Source organism: Syngnathoides biaculeatus, chromosome 15 (genome assembly GCF_019802595.1).
Source record: "Syngnathoides biaculeatus isolate LvHL_M chromosome 15, ASM1980259v1, whole genome shotgun sequence".
Classification (NCBI taxonomy): Eukaryota; Metazoa; Chordata; class Actinopteri; order Syngnathiformes; family Syngnathidae; genus Syngnathoides; species Syngnathoides biaculeatus.
The window spans coordinates 18,537,485-18,556,621 of NC_084654.1; the positions used below are offsets into that span (position 1 = coordinate 18,537,485).

General features: G+C 40.4%; 1 protein-coding gene across 6 annotated transcripts in view; it reads left to right on the top strand.

Moving 5' to 3' along the window:
- qkia (QKI, KH domain containing, RNA binding a) overlaps positions 1-19,137 on the top strand; it is a 76,237-nt gene that overhangs the window by 31,285 nt on the left and 25,815 nt on the right. For all 6 annotated transcript variants that reach the window (XM_061843590.1, XM_061843592.1, XM_061843589.1 and 3 more), the window contains exons 3-4: positions 6,775-6,891; positions 14,274-14,417. In XM_061843590.1, the coding sequence (XP_061699574.1) occupies positions 6,775-6,891; positions 14,274-14,417 (261 nt within the window). The remainder of the gene's footprint in view (positions 1-6,774; positions 6,892-14,273; positions 14,418-19,137) is intronic.

Genomic DNA, 19,137 nt, shown 5'->3' on the forward strand with positions numbered 1-19,137 from the left:
GCTAAATGCTGGATGTGCTAAAAAAGCGAGCTTTGAAGTCTACAGGGTTTTCCGGCGAAAATGTCACCGTTGGAATCAAAACAATTTACCTTCTGCGATCACACGGGCCCTCGTGTCCTTAGACCTTTCCTGTAGGTCACAGTGCTGCAGTTTTTTTTACCACGTTTCATCTCCATTTACCCCTCTGTTCTGTTGAAATGTGCCTGTCGCTGTGCATTTTCAGTTTCAGGTCTCAAAAGATGAACCTCGACCAAGGGCAGGCAGCCAGCAGGTGGCGTGTGAGCAACCTAATGACTCTGGGTACTCTTGCTCAGTTCCTGCAGGAAATTAATACGATTAATAATTTTTCTGTAATGATGCAAAATCTTGTTTTATGGATAATTGATAGAATACTTGATTCTAAAAATGTTCAATAGCTGCAGCCCTATTTAAGAAATCAGAAAACAAGGAAGAGAGGTGGCGTTTTCAGGAATAAGTGTCAGTCCTACCTTTTGCTCTGATACATTGATGAAGCGGTCCTCATTTCCATAAACCCACAAGGCCAGCTAATATGACATTGGTATTCTCCGCACAGCCCCTTAAGCCTTATACGCACACACCCAGAGCCCTCAGCTTGATCTCATTTCCTGTCTCCACACCGCCACAAACAAACGCAACAATTGTCCTGCTTCTCCGGACATTGTTGGTGCGACGGCTATTGTTTCATCACACACATCCGCAAGTGACAGTCTGCCGTGGATGTCTGCAAGAATCCACACCACATTGTGGTTTCATATACAAACACACAGGGGCACGAGCATAGATATGCACACAACATAACCCACCTGTGGTGTAGCGGTAACTGGGGTTCCAAAAAAAAAAAAAAAGTCCCTTTAATGTCATTGTAAGCCCTTGTCCTGAAGGAGGTTTTGTGTGCTGGTGTGTGTTGTCTGACTGTCTCACACTCACACCCACATTTTTTTGACGCACACCAAGGCGCTTTTCTGTATTTGTATGTTGAAAACTTTGAACTTACGATAAAGCACATGGGAGTGTTGGTCCACTAAGATCCCGGTGCTGTGCGAACTGAATTTTAGGGCACTGAAACCAGACTTTTTGGAAAACTCCACATGAGGGGATATTCCAGTGTGATATTAGCAGAATCCGCTTTATTGTGCAAGTATGTAAAAGACACAAGGAATTTGTCCCCGGTAGTTGGTAGCTGGGACACAGCAAGTAAGGCTGGTGAACACAACCTCCCGTCTTTTTTTTTTTTTTTTTTTTTTTGTTTTGTTTTTTTGTCCCAACTGACTGAAGACAAGAGGCGGGGTTTACCCCTTGACTGGTCACCTGTCAATTGCACCACACAATTTAGGATATGCTTGTATACAATCCCATTTTTCTTCAATTTCCTTTCATGAATTTTTAACAAATGTTTCTGGTGTCCTTAAATGACTGCCGTTGTGCCACCTATTGCTTTTAACAACATTTCCATGTAATTTAATAAATAAATATAAATAGAAGGTGGGGGAGGGAAACTCTACATGTAACTAAGTTACTATGAGAATCGTTTACTTTGGTTTGATGTATTTCCTCAAGTAGGGGCCTTTGCTAGAATAGACACACGGTGGATCAATTCATCCCCAGGTGTCTGTCACTTGCCTCTACTCAAATACTTTTTTTTTTCTTTTTACCCCTCTAGATAAATAGGTGGTATCAGTAATTAATCACTGCCTCAGAGCTTCAAGGGGATAATTTTTCACACGGACTAATGTAATTGCCAGCCAGAGATGCATGAAAACCCCCCACAACCACCACCGACACCCATAACCGATAATTGCTGACTCCTCTAATCTGAAACCCATAACCGGTACTATGTTTTAAATGGTTTATTTAAGTGGTCTTTAACAATTTCCCGACAAAGGACCCCTAAACTCATGGAAAGCTGTAGTAGGGCCACCTACCTATGTGTAATGTATGTATATTTTTTAAACTAGTTGTATATTTTTTGTCACTACATATAGTACAATAAGATTTAGATTAAATGCTGTGTATTAATGTACCTACAATGAATATTACGATAAATAATACACAGGTTCAACTTTGGTTTTTTTTTTCCACGATATAAGAACAGGCAGTCATTCATTTCAATCTTTATTTAGAGATTTAGCCAAGAATTTGTGGCTCATCAAAGAGGAGTGTTGGTGCTGAGCAAGCTGGTGTTGTGACGTGAGTCATTAGTAGAGGGCGCTAGAGTGAAGGAAGATCATCGTTTTTTAAGCTAATTCCATTTGTCGATCTCATTTGTTGACCAGCGATCAGACGTTGTAAATAAAGATGGGTAGGAACCCCGTTTGCAGTGGTTAGTTGTCTTTTCCTTACGGAACTGTGCTTCCGCCTGCGACCAAACCACTCCTACTTGTTCCACTGTTGGCTCAAGCTGGTAAGGGAGTCCACTGCTTCGTAGGCCACTAGGTCTTGCCGTGACTATCATGGTAATGAACTCAGTCACTCGATTATTGTAATTACGGCAAGAGCTTGCAAGTGAGTGTAGTGTATGCACATTTCCTGCAGGTATTGGATATTTTTGGTGTTGTATGCGAAGAATATTTGTAAAAATATCCTTGACTGTCACGAGCCTATACAATGTCAGCCGTTTGGTCTGCTGGCCACTGGCAAGTGGAGACCAGCGCGGCTACAAATGATACAGCTGTTGGTATAAGGTTGATAATTAGCAGTCCAATAAAACATGCATCCCTAAAGTTGTGGTAATTGCTGTATTGCTCTAAGTACTACACTATAACTGGACATGAAAACGCATTATTTTTACTTGAAGTCTGACATTGATTGCGGTTAAACGGCTTAATACCAAGCAGACTTTATGTGCAGATTGTCACTCATCCAGATCATGCTGATCTGCAAAGGTTGAATCAAGGTAACTGAACTGTTCGTATTCGTTGAAGACATTTCACCTTGTTGGAAAAAGGCTTCTTCTATATTAAACTGGACTACGAGTTTGGAATATTGTACTGTTTTTGAAGAAAGTAATGGAAATCCGCATGTTTCTAACCAGTTCATCACTTAATAACAAAAATAATCAACTGATTATCAAAATAATTATTAGTTGCAGTGCTACTATGGAGACACCTGGGCACCAAAAAAATGGGCACTGAGCAAAATTGTTCCTTGGTATGGCACATCTGTGACTGTTTCTATTACGCTTCTATTTTTCTGATATTTAGGAGCAAAATCATTTAACAGTCGGAGTGTAAACAGCCAATTAACTTTTTTATATGATCCGAAGGCAGCAGGATGAGTTATTTAATAAAGAGGAAGCTACATCCTTTATTATTTCTTCTGCTTGGTATGAGCGGAATTCCTGACAAGGAAGAAGAAGCTTCTTCAATGTCGTCTTTCTTTTTTTTTTCTTTTTTTTATGTAGTGGAAAGCACAATTTTTTTGCAAATTGTCAAGGCTTTAGTTTGGGGAGACTGATCTTTGAAGGATACATTCCGTTTTATTCCATCACAAAGATTGATTGAGGGTGTTCTAAAATTATTTTTCAGATGATCCTAGCTGAATCTATCATTTGTGGGCTCTTTTCGTCCTCCATCCGGTTGGATTGTCTCAAGCAAGTATATGTTTTCATAAAAACACACGTGACACACTGGCCCACACCCGCCAGAAAGAATGCAGAGGTGGTTTTGGCCTTTCTCCCCCCCCACCCCCCCCCACCTTCCTTCCTGCCTTCCTTTTTCTTTCTTTCCTAATTCCCCCCGCCCCCTTTCCAACAGCTCTCCACTGCTTGTGACAAAGATATTAGTGTCTTTTACCTTAGCACTTGCATGTCATCCACTGCTTAACCTTTTCACTCTTTATTTGTCTCGGCTCCTCTCATTCATGAATATGTTAATGAGAGCGGCGGGCTTTCTGTCAAGTACAATTGTCATCAACATATCCGTGTCCTCGGAGAGCGGCGGGTGTCACTGGGAGTGAGAGGAGCCGCTATAATAAAATATTGAATTGCCCTTTCGCTGTGACTTTGGTTCTTGGCACGTTCTTTTATTGAACTCTTTGCAGTTGATGGTCCTCTTAACGTATACGTGGTTTATCTATATTGTGCTCTGCAAGTGTGGTTCCAATAAGTAATAAATGTATTCATGTTTTTAAAAAAACGATTTCCTATCCATTGTAGCCACTTGCCTCCTACAAGGAAATTTGTTTTATCACGAACGGATACGAAATCTCATTACTTCCTGTCCACCGACGTTGACGTTTGACGTTAATAAATGATATCTGCGGTCCTCCATGTATTGTTAATATGGCGCTAAACATCAACCAAATACAGCTTTTGCAATTCCATGTTTCTAATGAGAATCTCAAATTCCAACCAGAACGTGTCGACATCAAACATCAGGACAAAAGCCGAATGGCTTTCCAATGTTATAAAACTAAGATAAAACCATGTTGCCCAACAAGTAATCAAAATATGTTTCATAACTTTTTTTTTTTTTTTTTTTCTTTACAAGTACCTTTGAGGGCAACCAGAACTGTCCTTCAAAATGTGTACTGTATTTCTGATTCAGAACAAACCTTCGTGGGGGAAAACTCATTTGACGGTGAAGACAACATTTGAGTACCATTTAATTTGTATTGAAATCCTTTCACAAGAAATGTGATGTTTTTGAGCAGCCAGTTGACAATGACAGTTCACTTCCAGTAATCTGTCTATGATGTCCAAAACTGGGTGACTAATTTAACGATTATAATCTAAATTATGCCAATTTCAACGTAACATGTTAATTTGCTAATGAATTTGCAATTTGCTTATTAACCTACTGTACATCGTTACAAGTTTAATGTGCATGAACAACTTGTAACTGTCGATCTCTTGTAGGAAACCATGATCACATTGACATGCATGTTCTTGCGTGGCCTGTGAAATTTACGTGTAAAACAAAGAACAATTTACATTTTTAATTTATAAACTGTCAACAAAGAGTCCTTTGCAATGCATTTATGTCACTCAACCAAAAGAATCAACTCATGCTTGTGGTAATTTAATGATCCAACAAGATCTCTCGTGGTGTTTGAGTCATGTTTTGTTTCTTGCAAACACTCCAGTTGGGGGGGGCGTTGTACATTGTCGGCTGCGTCCCCATGCATCCTGCAGCAGGCAGTTCCGCTCATAAATATCCCATTATATTAGTCACCGCGATGATTGAAATAGGGGGAATGTGTTCAACCGTAGGGAGGGTCTTTCCAGCCAGAGGCATTCAAAATGGCAGCCTGAAGTTTCTGACTGTCCCCCTGTCCTTGTATTTGTTTACATGCTCCTTTTAAATCTGTAATCCCCGTGTAATTAAACGTGACTTCGTTGATGGCCCTCTCATACTTTGCAGAGGCACTGGTGCAGCGGAGTGAGTAAGCGCATGTGACTTGTGTTTTACGATTTTAATGCGTCTGTGTCAAGGCCCATCGTCGTAGTTGAAGAGATGAACAGTGGCATCTTTGCCATGCCAAACTTGCACTACTCACGCCGCCCTTGTGCTAAAAGCAATATCACATTCGAACATGTGTGTCTCACATCTCGTAATTTTAATCTTATCTTTATGCATCACATCGTACCCCACCCCACCCTGCCACCCCTTTCTTTCCGTTTAATTTTGGAAGAGAACCCTGTTGGATTATTTCAACACATTCTCCCTTTATCCCATTGGAAGGCAGTTCCAAGTGGAGGGGATTATCTCCGTTTATCCCTTTTCCTTTTAGTACAGTCACAAAGCAATTCAAAAAACAAGTGGAGCCCTTGATAAGACGTTTTATTTGCACGCAACATCACCTAACCTCCAAACTCTTCTCCAGCAACAATACCGAGGCAGTTTTCGGTCACAAGCCCCCTTTACGCTGCCCGTAAGAGCTGACATTTTCCCGCTAAACGGGTGACAAAGCCGACACGGCAGATGCTGGATGTTGCTTGTGGTTAAGGGAATTCCACAATGCTGTAACTTGGATGTAAAAGTAACATCTGACACTTTCCCCGATGATTGTGGCAATATCCCACTTTATCACTGTGAAAGAATTTTGGTCACCTTTTCTCGAATTTATGTTCTGCGTTTTTTTAAATTAATGTACATGCGGTTCTCGGTTTTTGACTAAGTTCTGTTCCTTTGGCTGTGACGTCGTCTAATTTGTATGTGGAACATTGTATCATATATTGCTAACAAATGGTAACAATAATAAATACATATTTGTATGAAAAACACTTCCAGGCAACATAAAAAGAATCAAATAAAAAAACCGTAAGTACGGCTGTAAGTGAGCGTTACCACTTTGCAAACGTTCATTGTGCATAGTTCCATACATCGTTTAGCATACTCACACAGGAGCTTCTGTCAGCCACAGCGCAAATCCAGACCCTCACGCAGACTCACCGACTTCACACGACCCCCACCTTCGAGAGGCAGTTATGTAAAACAGACACCACAATATATAGTTTTTATACATTTGCTTCCATTTGTATGTGTTTGAATATATTTACTGTCTTAAAAGCACTTTTTAATTATTTGAAAGCACTTGGGGGAGGAAGGAAATAGTTTTAAAAAATGTTATACTGTGGCTGATTTTTGCGGATTCTCCTGTTCAGAGTGGATCTGGAACGTATTTCCCTGTGTAGAACATTCTACATGTACTGAACTGTGATTAGTTATCTTTTTGCTTGCTGTTTCTGAAATGTGTTCCATATTTTTATACATTGTGCTTATTTTGCTCTCTCCCACTCTGTTTCTTTTGCAGTATAACTTTGTGGGTAGAATCCTCGGTCCGCGGGGACTCACAGCCAAACAGTTGGAAGCAGAGACGGGATGTAAAATCATGGTGCGAGGCAAGAGCTCCATGAGAGACAAAAAGAAGGTAAGCACATAGTGGTACAGTGTATTTTGTCCCCATTGTTTCATTGTACACTGTGTCGCAACTGATATGACTTATTTTTTTTTTTTACATCGCTTTAATTATTGCTGTGTACGGGCGCTTGAGGTCACTATTCTTTGAGGTATGATGCAATAATTTCAAAGTTACCCCGGTCTCTCACACGAAAGCATCCTCGTCGCTGTGTGGAAACTCCACTCCGCATTTGGATGCCTGATGGCTGGATGCTGACATGTGATCTGTTTGCAAAACTGTGCAGTGGAAAGTAAAGGAGGCAGTAGTATAGTAAGGCAAGCAGGCAGACGGCCAAGGCCAGGGGCAGCCTCTATTTCTGGAGCCACCGAGTTGAGGTCGGAGGCAGAAAAGGCTAATGCCATGTCTCCTTACGTCTTTGCATCCCAGTGCTGGACATAATGCTTCTTCTTACGATTTATATTTATTAAGTCCTATCATTACAAAGTTTGGGGGAAACTGATTAGTGACATTTACACCAGAACAAACTTTTAGACAGCAGTTTCTGCTGTTCTTTATAGAAATGGGAAACAAGTGGCAATCCTCGATACTAAGTAAAACTCACAAATTCCAGTAAGTCATTTTGGGTGCACCACCAAGTGGGCCTGAGCAAGAATGTCACCAGTGTTTGAGAAGCTGATAGGTTTAATCAGCATTGTGCCATCTCCAGTGGAGCTTCTATAGAAATGCCTTGTATAAATTTGTAAAGAAAATAGTTACAAAATCTAGTTTTAATGCTGAGTACACGGATTATAGGGGAAGGGCGTGATTGACAAACTGCAAGATGTAAAATGTTCCTCAGATTTTGGGGGACTACCTCTCCTAGAGCATTTCCTCACAATTTTTTCTAAAAAAAATAATGTGCCCTACTTCTTAGACCTGAAGCAAATGACCTGACAATATCTCATCATATAGCTGTGGCACCAGCATCATTTCCATTTATTAGAAGGAGGCATGTCAGTATTTGTGATGGGGGGGGAAAAAAAAAATAATCTTTGCGTGGGATTAGTAAATATCCTGCTATGATCAGGTGTGTCCATTCTGGAAGTCACCTTCATTTTTATCTGTCTTTTTTGTTTGGTCTGCTGCTGTCAGCCAGGAATTTTATATTGTATTAACACTTACATAAAAGAATGTATTTGATCCTTTTTCTTTGTGGGAATACAACTTATCTCTACACACAAAGTCCACAGTGCATCGTTACACAAACAATTCATGCTTGCTGATGAGCACATTTTAGGCTGAGTCACAATCTTAGAAGCTCCCGGCAAACATATTTTTCTCTTGCTCCCTTGTTCTTTTATTTTCATGAAACCTTCCCATTCTTATTTTAAATTCGCTCTCCCTGCTCATTTCCCTTGGAGTATGTTCATTAGAAGAGGAGACAATAAGGGCACTCTGCTTTCTCGTTACAATTAGATCCACAAGTAGTTTGAGAGGAGTGAACATGTTCTGGCGCGTACAGAATTCCCAGTGTGCACCACATTCCTGGATCCCTGTCTTATCTAATTAAATGAACTCTCGTTGCCTTTCTGTGTCTTACGATTTTGGTGTATGATCTGTATGAATTTCGGGAGTCACGTTAGGCCTTCTATAAAATTCTACAAGAATTACTGGGAGCCAAGATCCTTTCCAGCTTTATATTTACATCAAAACTAAGCACTAAGAATTACAATTATCATTTTGAGTATGATAATTGCTGAATTGCAAGTGTCTTACTTTGAAAACCAAGCAAAACCCAATCTGTCAACTGCAAACTGTAATCACGGCAGTTACTACTGACCTTTTTCACTAGATAATGTTCAACCACTGTATCATGACATCGTCTGTGTAATATTGGAATCATACTGTGATTTGAAGTTACTTTGCGATTCTGGAAATGTTGGTCTAGACTGGATTAGTATTTGGACAACAGCGTCTCTTGACTCGTGACATGAGACTGGCTTAAACTTTCAAAGGTCTGCCAGATTTTTATTTGATCTGTTTTTTAGGAGGGGTTTTGTCAGTGAAACAGCAAGTCTTTGAAGCTGTCACATAATTACGACTGTCTCTGATGAAACCATGGCCGCCAGTTACCTCCTATATCCGCATCCTCAACCCTGCTGTATTGTTCTCTTCATGCCCCGTGGCAACTCAGGAAGCCGTGGCAGCAGCTTTAGCCAGCGTGTTTATTCAGGATCCATTAGCGGCAGCATTTTTATGCTCTCAATAATTCAGCTGGTTGCTCCTGGGCCACGCCGGCTGACGGCAGGCGGGTTCACTGAAGCTTGCACGGCCGCCTGTGTGTGCGAGAGAGAGGGGAGACGACATGAAGGCACTGAATCACGAGCGAGTGGAGAACAATGGTGAGAGATAGAAAAACCGTTCGGCTACAAAATGGGGGCGAAAGATGAAGGTGAAGGGCAAAATCCGGTTATGTGCACTTTTTTGGGACGTCGCGATTGCTTGTTTCTTTTTCCTACAGACGAAAATCCCTTAATGGGTTAGAACTGTCTTCACTTTAGTTTTTCAACAAACAATTGTTGAAATAATACACCTTTGTCAAATTGACTACTTTGACGATTTATCTTTACCCATAATTTTGGTTTGTGATAGATGACAGTACAAAACAAACGATTTGGCTTCCATCACTGCCCCAAAAAGGAAACTTCCTCGCAAACCACAGACCAGCTGTATTGTTTTGTATATGTACACACTTTGTCAATTTTCTTTAAGGTGAGAGGATGTCATGTCCTTAAGAATGTTGAAGACTTTGCGCAGCACAAACAAACACATTGCATTTACACTTTCAGTTGGACAATATACGGCAATTAGTGATATACCAACATGCATCTTCAAAAACATTCGACCTGTGCTACAGCAAAATACAGCGAAAGCACAAACCAGCTGGGTTAGACTTGTTTTCATCATAGGCAACATTGTACTTAGGGTTACCCTCTGGAAGCCAGATATAGTTGTGAAATGTGTAATTGCTAGGTCTGTACTGTAAGTGGATGCCAAAAAGTCGTGGTTTATTTTAGTATTTTATTTTGTCTGCTAGTCAGAAGCTGAGGTGCACTTTTTTTTCTTTCCAGACTAGACGTGTGGTTAGGGTACAAGACAGTCCCCTTTCTTGTCTTTGACCTAATATGTCCACTGTCTGAACCCGAATATTCGCCCGTCATGCTGTATAATTGCCCTTGCATTTGGACATTATCATTTCTAAGGTGAGATTTGAACAGGAGTCAAGGGGAAAATTTTTGCACGCCACCTATAATAAGGGGTGCCAATACCTGGCAGTTGAGTAACATGGATTTAAACCAGTGTGGGAGAGTTAGTCCGGGCCACCTAAATTGTGTGTAACATTTTCGTCACGTTTCAGATATCCAGTAAATGTCAACATAACCAAATTGGATACGGGTCACTTGGAAATAGATGTCAATGTCAAATTTGCACTATGGACCCAAGTTATTGTACAGCACATCCAATGTAAATCCAGCCAAAGGACTCTAGATCAGACCTAGTTAATGAAGCAATTACAATGTGCGTGTGTGGTAATTGTCTTGGCATTGTAGGTAAAATAGCTAAGCCCATCTGTGTATGTGCACAAGTGAGTCAAGTCCACCTTAAATAGGAGGAGACAGAAGATATTAAAGGATAATAACCCATCTGCAGATTGCACTTAACTGATCAAATGCCTCTTGCAACTTTTTTCCCTGTGACGCATTTGTTCAGACGGGACGCGTGGCAGACCAATTTTTAAGAGAGCACTCACTTTGCTATCAACATGGCACTCCATTGTATGTGATGGCTGAGTCTTCTTAGGTTGTTGTTGTTGCTGGTGAATGTTGTCATGTCTTTAGAAGTCGCCTAAAGGGAGGAAGCTCGCGTGCTAAGTCGTTTTTGATCATTGCTGTCCAAACAACAGTAAGGTAAAAGTTTCTTCTTTGAGCTTTCACTTGATGCAAACAGTTACAACAGCAATCAAATTTAATGTTTTATTTAATTGACCAAGTCCACTGCTTTTGTGAAAACAATTCTTACATGAAGGTTTGTTTCCCTGGATGTACACTGCGTTTGGGGGTGTTTATTACATGTATTTGCAAGCCCTTTTCACATTGCCCAACCAGGTTTTACAGATTTCATTTTCATTGTGTTAATTACCAAGATAGCAAATAGTCACTCTTGGGGGGTGAGACGAGACGAATGTCTAAATATCGTCAATTTCTTTTTTTTTTTTTTTCTTCGCAAATTAGTGCTTTTGTTCCGTTATTTTGTTGTGTGAACAACCACTTTTAAAATGTTAAATGTCTCAAGAACTCCACCTTTTTTTCATTCTATGGGAGTCATCCAACATTGTTTCCTCAAGGTTGAATCTCTGGATGTTTTTTTTAATGACTATATGAAAATAGTAGTATATTGGATCCTTTTTTTTTTTTTTTTGAAGAGATTAACTGGGGCGAGGGCGTCCAAGTTAATTTGATTTGATGGGCTCATGTCACCCAGTTAACCTCAGGGATAATTCTACCCCCTCCACCAACGTATAACCCGTTAACTTGCTGCTTCTCCAAATCGATACCGGTATGATCATCTTTTGAATGATTTCCAGACTGAAAAAATGATAGAAGCTGGAGCAGGAACCCTTTACTTATGTATATTGTATATACATAATTGCATTTTACCTTAAACTGGTCCTATAAAAAGTATTTGTACTGTCACAATCCACAAGTAAAATGAGACTGAAATGAGGTGCCATGTACAGTATAAACCATGTTATCTTGCAATCTTCTCTAATATAGTCATATAATGCAGTTTCAAATATTTTTTATTTCCAGAATGGTTAGGCCAACGCTCTGCAGCTGCGCCACCGTGCTCCTCAGTCTATAGTTGACAACTCATTAGAAATGACGTATATATTAGAAAATATATTACCATGCAAATGTGAATTGTAACTGACTGCCTTAAAATTCTTCCACGCTTACCTTTATTGACTGGTGAGATGTATTTTGTCTGAAAAATATTACTTTTCTCTGAAAGTTCAGTCTACATAAAATGTATTTTCCTTTCTCAACATGGTTTGGCTTGTTGTTGTCCTTCCATGTACCCTTCAGCTTTGTACTACACCTGTTTAGACTGTTGACATTTAGTGCCAATTTAGAGCAGCCGCTTGGCTCAAAGGGGGGAAAAAAAAGCACTGTTCAAAGTTGAACCTTTGCATTCATCCAATGGCGCATGACTGCTACAGGCACGTAGTCTAAAATCCATTGTAGGACTAACCTCTGCTCATAATAGCAAGGATTGAATTGCACGCTCTTGAGTTCTCAAGCATTACCAACTAAACTCCAAAGTGAAGAATTGTCACCACGTGCTCAACAGCGTCTGCACAGTCTGTGCAAATTTCTCCCTTGAACAGACCACGCCGGTCAGAAGGCACCCTGACCTTGCCTCGCTTGACTTCTACACACTCACAGCACTCGATTGTAGTTGATGATTGTGGGCGAGGACTGTATTTGAAGAAGAGTAATTGCAGTACACTCTTGTGCTTTTCCTTGTCTGATCTCGAACATGCTGAGTCTCCTTTCAGTCCCTTTGTCCCCTAATGGTCCAGAAGCAAACAGACATAGTGGAATATTGGCCTTCACGCAGAAACAGAGCCTGTGTGGAAAAGGGGAAACGAGAGCGGGATATTGAACTTTTTTCTGTGCGTGCGTGCCTGCGTGAGTGGTAAAGAGCATTGCCATGGCAACAGCTCTCAGTGGAGTAGAAAGCAGGTGGGTGGCTTTCGGCTCCAAGCGTCTCTCCTTGGCGCTCCACGACTCAATTGAAATCATGTCAGGCCCGCTGCAGGGCGCCCCTGCCAAAATGGATTGGGGGGGGGGGGGTGTACAATGGTGAAAAATAGCCACGTTCAGTGATGCTGCTTTGGATTGATTGGGGCAATAATTGCTACAATTAGAGATTGACTGGGTGGGATGCTCCTATTCTTGATAGCATTCGGTGTTAGATTAACACGTGCACATGTTCAGACTTGTTTGGTTTCTATATTTACTTTATAGTTTATTCCCCTCTTCATTCGTCATTTTATGGCGCTTCCTTATCCGTTGTATTCAGCAATATTCCCACATTGACTAAAGCTGAAGTGAACCGACTCACTCTGGGTAATTTTGCCATACAATATTCAGGTAATTGAAACTTGGGCAAACATACCGTTTTACGTTTTATCATAATCAAGCCTGTCAAGTTGGAGTTTGTTAATGTAGATCAATCAAAAATCAAGATACATAGTGCACATATTTTTTTCCCAATTTGCTACTTATGTTTGTTAATTCCTTCCTTACACCGTTTGCACCAAACTGCATTTGACTTAATTTGTAGACCTACCTCAATTTACTTGTTTAGTGGACACGAGCGTTTGGATGATAAGGGTTCATACATACATAAATACATACATACTTAGATGCATACATACAAATGAACTATGCAAGCAGATTAATTTTATCTAGGGCTGAAAGTAACTTGAATGCCGATTTACAACAAAATGCAGCAAGATCTGCCTTTGAAGCTTCACATTTTCACACCACAGACTCACTCACCGTTTTGTCTGGAAATAAGAGGCTGTGATGGAAGCAAGCCAGGAGGAAAGCGTGTGTAAAAGTCGAACAATGTCCGTTGTTTGGGACCATTTCACCCTTAAAAAAAAGATAAAGTGCAGTGCGTCTCCTGCGAAGCAAAAATAACGTAACAAAACTTCACATCTTTCACTGAAAGAAAAAAACTATTTCAAATCAGTATTTCCAGGTTTCAATCACAAAAAGATCTAACATACTCCCAACTATATCATAAGAGCTGCAATGCTGTCATGTCCCATTTACTAGTTACATATTTTCTACGCAATATACACAATTTTAGCTCCACAGAGATTCCTACATCATTTGTTAAAAAACAAAAAAACTGCAGAATGAGCCGACCATAAGCCTAGACCCAAGAAGTTATATGAATACTCATGGCTGCAACCATTTTCTCCCAATATTTTAAAATGAGCAGTCTGTGAATTAAGATGACATTCCGTTTAAAAAAAAAAAATGTGGGGGGGTTCACCGTTCTTTCAGATCTCGACCTTGTATTAATTGCTGCGAGGCATCACGTCTCTCTCTCTCTCTTTTTCTCTCTCTCTTTTTTTTCTTTTGGTTGCATCCGTTGACTGTTCTACTAAACTAGGGTGTCGCTTAAAAGCAAACTCTTAATGGCTGAGGAGGACTCCTGTCATCCCACCTCTCTTCACAGAACCACGCCGTCCTGTGATGCGTTTGTCGCCGCGGTGCTGCTCCAGCACACCCACGCTGTCACATTCACTCACACGTCCTTTCTCTTTCCAGGAGGAGCAGAACAGAGGAAAGCCAAACTGGGAGCACCTCAACGAAGACCTTCATGTCCTGATCACAGTGGAAGACACGCAGACCAGAGCCGAGATCAAGATGAGGAGAGCCGTGGAGGAGGTGAAGAAGCTCCTCGTACCAGCTGTAAGTACAATGTTTTTTTTGTTTGTTTTTTGTTTTTTTTTTGGGGGGGGCTATTAAGGTGATTAAAGATCAAGAGCTGTGGTCAAGGTGATACAATGCTGAGTGAAACACTTCTATTCTTAGGTATATTGGTCTGAAAAACAGAACTACATATGGCACACCGCTCACTGTTATCATCCTGTTTACGAGCATGCGATTACATAGACCATGGAAACAGCTTGGGACAGTGGAGGGGTGGGTTGTGGGGGCGTTAGCGGCAGTCGCCCGCTATGACTGCCACATTCCATCTCCGCTTCCCCCCGATAGCTGCCACCGCTATTCTGGCGAGCGTCAAGTATTTTCCATGTTGACTGCAGTGACCAGGTGGACAGGGCAGCTGAAGGCCCAGATTTCTCATCAGGTGGCCACACATTGGGGGCTTGGTGGTCTCGGGAAGCAGGAGCCATTTCAGTGCCAGGATGACAATGTTGATGCAGTGAGGAAATGTGGATTTTAGATACACAGTGTGCCCTTGCCCATTCGTGGTTCACCATTCGCCGCCCCACATATTTGGGGATTTTGGTCTTCCAAGTTTTTTAATTTAACATAATTTCACGATCGTAAAGGTATTTAATTCTCTTCTATAGGTAAGGCGACACATTAGACATGGCATCCTACAATGTGGTGTACACTATGTGAAATAATTACTCTACAACCTTTCAGAACTTGAAATTGATCCATTGAGCTTTTTGTTATTGCTCATACTCCAAGAGATTAGACTAAGAGAAAAGGTCACATGTGCATTACTTCTGGTAGTTTTTTTTTTTTTGGGGGGGGGGGGGGGGGGCATTTTTGCAAATCATTTTGGTCATGTTCTGTCGGTTTTGGTTTGATCACAATTTTGTGTATTAGTAAAAATACAATCCTTGATGTAAACATGTACCAAAAGGTGTCCCTTTTTTCCCCTTTCTCATAACACATATTCAAAATCATTGATTTCAGAAGACTTAATTATTGGGAACGCAATGGTAAATATAATACATACTAATTGCAGGATGCCCATTAGGATATGTTGTGCACATCAACACCCATTGCAGTTAGGTTGCATAATTGCTTTGACTTTATTAATCTTAATAGGCTCCACTAATGTTTATTTTTGTTTATTTTATTTTGTTTTTGCTTCACTGCACAAAGTTTCCCTTGGTGTTGGGATTTCCTGTCTGGAATGTTAGTTTATCCCCTCCCTTAAGCTCTGACAGCATGGAAGTCACCTCATGTGCTTTTTCTTGTCAGTACTCCTTGTCTGCATCCCGTCCGGCAGTTATTTCTTTAGGCACTTGTTTTGTTTCCTCAGCCTGTATGCACGCACAAGATGTTGACACAGTTGAACATTGTCACGTGCGCACACTATCAAGTTTCTGTGTGCCCACACAAACGCAACAATGATGCCATCCTCTGCGGTGACAGCTGACTGCTGTATGACTCAATGCAAACGCACACATACGTATGTGTACGCACAACACACACATATACACAAAAAGCCCTTGTTGGTGAACCCTTTCAGTTAATGACTGCTCTCGAAAGATAAGACTCATCTAGATGGAGCACAACAAAAATAGTTTGCACATTTTCTCGCAAGTGCACCTTTTGTATTTTGGAGCTCGACAAAGGCATTCAAGATGTATAGGCCCCCTCCTCCAAATCTTAATTTTTTTTTTTTTTTGCATGCTTAACAACATTGAATAAATGTCAATGTGAGACATGTATAACTCAAGTGATTGAGAAATACAGTTTGAAAAAACATTACTCCAACATGACCTGGTCCTCTGGGGAAAAAGTATTTACCTCCTCCTTAAATCATTAATTAATTTTGGCTAATCACAATTTCTTTAATTTTCACTGATCACACCCGAGGTTGATTACTTCCAGACCAGTTGAATCCAGAAATTAATTAAATGGAATCAAGCCGAAAGAAACACACAGTGTCTGACAGAATCAAGTTGGAGAAAACGGCTAATAAAGGTGCAAGAAAGTGACATAATCCAACCGGATTGGCTAGCATTCAAAAAAAATAACAGACATCAGTCTGGGAAGGGTCACAAAGCCACTTCTGATGCGTAAGATTCCAGCGAACCACAAAGAGAGCCATTAACCTCAAATAGAGAACTAATGGAACAGTAGTGAAGCTGACCAGGAGCGGCTGACCTACAAAGATTACTCAAAGACGCCAGCAATAACTCATCCAGTAGACGACAAAGTAAATGCCACCCCCCCCCCCAAAAAAAAAAAATATATACAGGGACTGACATGACCGAGTGAAAGTCTAGACTTGAATCCAATTGAAATACACTGACATGACCTTAAAAATGCTGGTCATGCTCTCAAACCTTCTAATTTTGCTGAATTCAAACACCTTTGCAATGAAGAGCTGTACAAAATATTCTATCTCCACAGAAATGTGAAAAACTCATTCACTTAATTTCAGTTGTTGCTGCTGAGGATGGCCCAACCACTTACTAGGTTTTGGGGGAGTCATTACTTTTTCTACACAGGTCCAGGTAACTTTGAATAGTTTTTGTTCTTTGATAAATGACAATTTAAAACAGCGCTTTAAATTCACATATATGTTTATTTACATTTATTTGATGATCTTGAACATTCAAGTGAGAAAGCTATTCAAAAATATTACGTTTATGATTTTTGGGTCCGTTCAGCTAGTTTAAAAAAAAATTGATCCAGTCACAAAATAAAGATTTAAATGACCTGTTCATTTACTATATATATCCTTCATAATAAATACTTTATCTTTGTACACCTTTTTATGCCAGTGAGGCAGAGTGACAGAACAAATTAAGTCTTCTACTAAATGGCAGTTAGTACATACAGCAATAATCCAGCCCTTCTCCAAATCCTAATTTTGTTGTAAACCTGTTTGATAAATCTATAGTAAAGATATATGATTAGCTTCTAATGAATTTTACCCTATAAGACTACACCTTGTCAAATCTAAATGTATATAAATTGCTGTTTTATTAACTCCGAATAAGTGTCTATATGTCCCACTATGTTGTGTATTATCTCCGCTTGAACCCCCCCCAACTCCCTGGATTACCTCATTTGTGGCACAAAATTACAATAGGTTTTCCCTCCAAACTGAATTGGATTTAAGGGCAGCATCGGGACATTGGCATTGTACTAATGAAGGGCATCTTCACCACATCTGGCAGTGTAAAAATGCCCTTTAGGAAAATCACACAGGAAGCAAAATGAGGCAGAGTTTTTATTCTCTTTCAGTGAACAAGCTTTAGGGAACAACAAAGAATACATTGGCCTCCTGGTTCCCTGTCGTAGTTTTTTTTTTTTTTTTTTTTTATTAAGTCAATGCTCGAGCTATGAATTGAATCATCAGTCCTTTCTATACCCATTCAGGAGGAATCTGGTACATGTGAACCTGCTTCCACATTGGGCAAAACGGGTCAAAGCCCTTCCTGCTCACATCGGGTGAACGGCGAAGGGCACTGTGACATAGCACCCATAGGACCTTTAAATGGCTACGTCTTTAATGCCAGATGTCACCATAGAGCTCTGATTCCCAACCGTTATTGACCCAAGGCACATATCTTGCATTTGAAAAATCTCACCGCACACCAACAAATAGAATGTCACAAGAAGTGAATACACAAGTCAATTATACACTTTCTTCTGTCTAACAGAAGAGGATTTATTTGTTTTGTCTGCCTTTGTATGCCGCTGTCATAGATGAACAGATACATTTTGTAGTAAATAATATTTGGACCATCCATCCAATTTTGGAGCCATTTATCCTCTCAAGGGCCGCGGGAGTTGGGGAGCCTATCCCAGCAATCTTCATGCAGGAGGCAGGGTTTACACTGAACTGGTTGCCAGCCAATCACATAGAATCAACGAACCATTCACATTCACAATCACCTTAAGGGCAATTCAGAGTCTCCAATTAAAGCATTTTTTTTAGGCGTGTGGGAGGAAACCAGAGTATCTGGGGAAAACCCACGCAGGCACAGGGAGAACATGCAAACTGCACTTTGACCAATTAAATGAAATTGGATAATTTCCTGCGGTACACCAAAAGAGCACTCATGCCACGGCACACTGATGGGGAATTAAAAATAACACTGGCGAATGTTTAGGCTTTGTTCGAATTTACATATGTCATACTTGTATGAATAAATGATCATCTATTTTAACTCCAAATACACCAACCACTATGATTGTTTTCAAGCAAGTTTCTCAAGACCCAATGTAAATAGATCACCTGGTGTATGTAAAACCTCTTTTACCTTTTTCAAAACAAAAAATGAGGCTGTGACGATTAATTGAATAACTTGATTATTTGAATATGTACGATAGCAGCAAGCCATAAGGCATTGTCCGAAGTTTAGGATCGGTTCACACTTAATGGAAAATGTGTACCACAGCAGCACACGTATGATGGCCAACACAAGGTTACATATCAATGTTGTTATATTCAATAAAGCCTACCATAGCTAGGTCAGGATAGACAGATAACGGAGGGGTAATAAGAAAATCCTTTCTTAAGCTGCTGTTGACCACGACTCACCTCAGTCCCTCACCATGCAGATTGGCTGTGGTGTTAGCCAGTTAACAGCTAGCCAACTCGAGTCTCTCATTCAGTGGTTGCCACATTACTCACCAGGCAAGGCCCTGTCTTTTAAAGACGTGCACTTAGTTACAGATACAGATG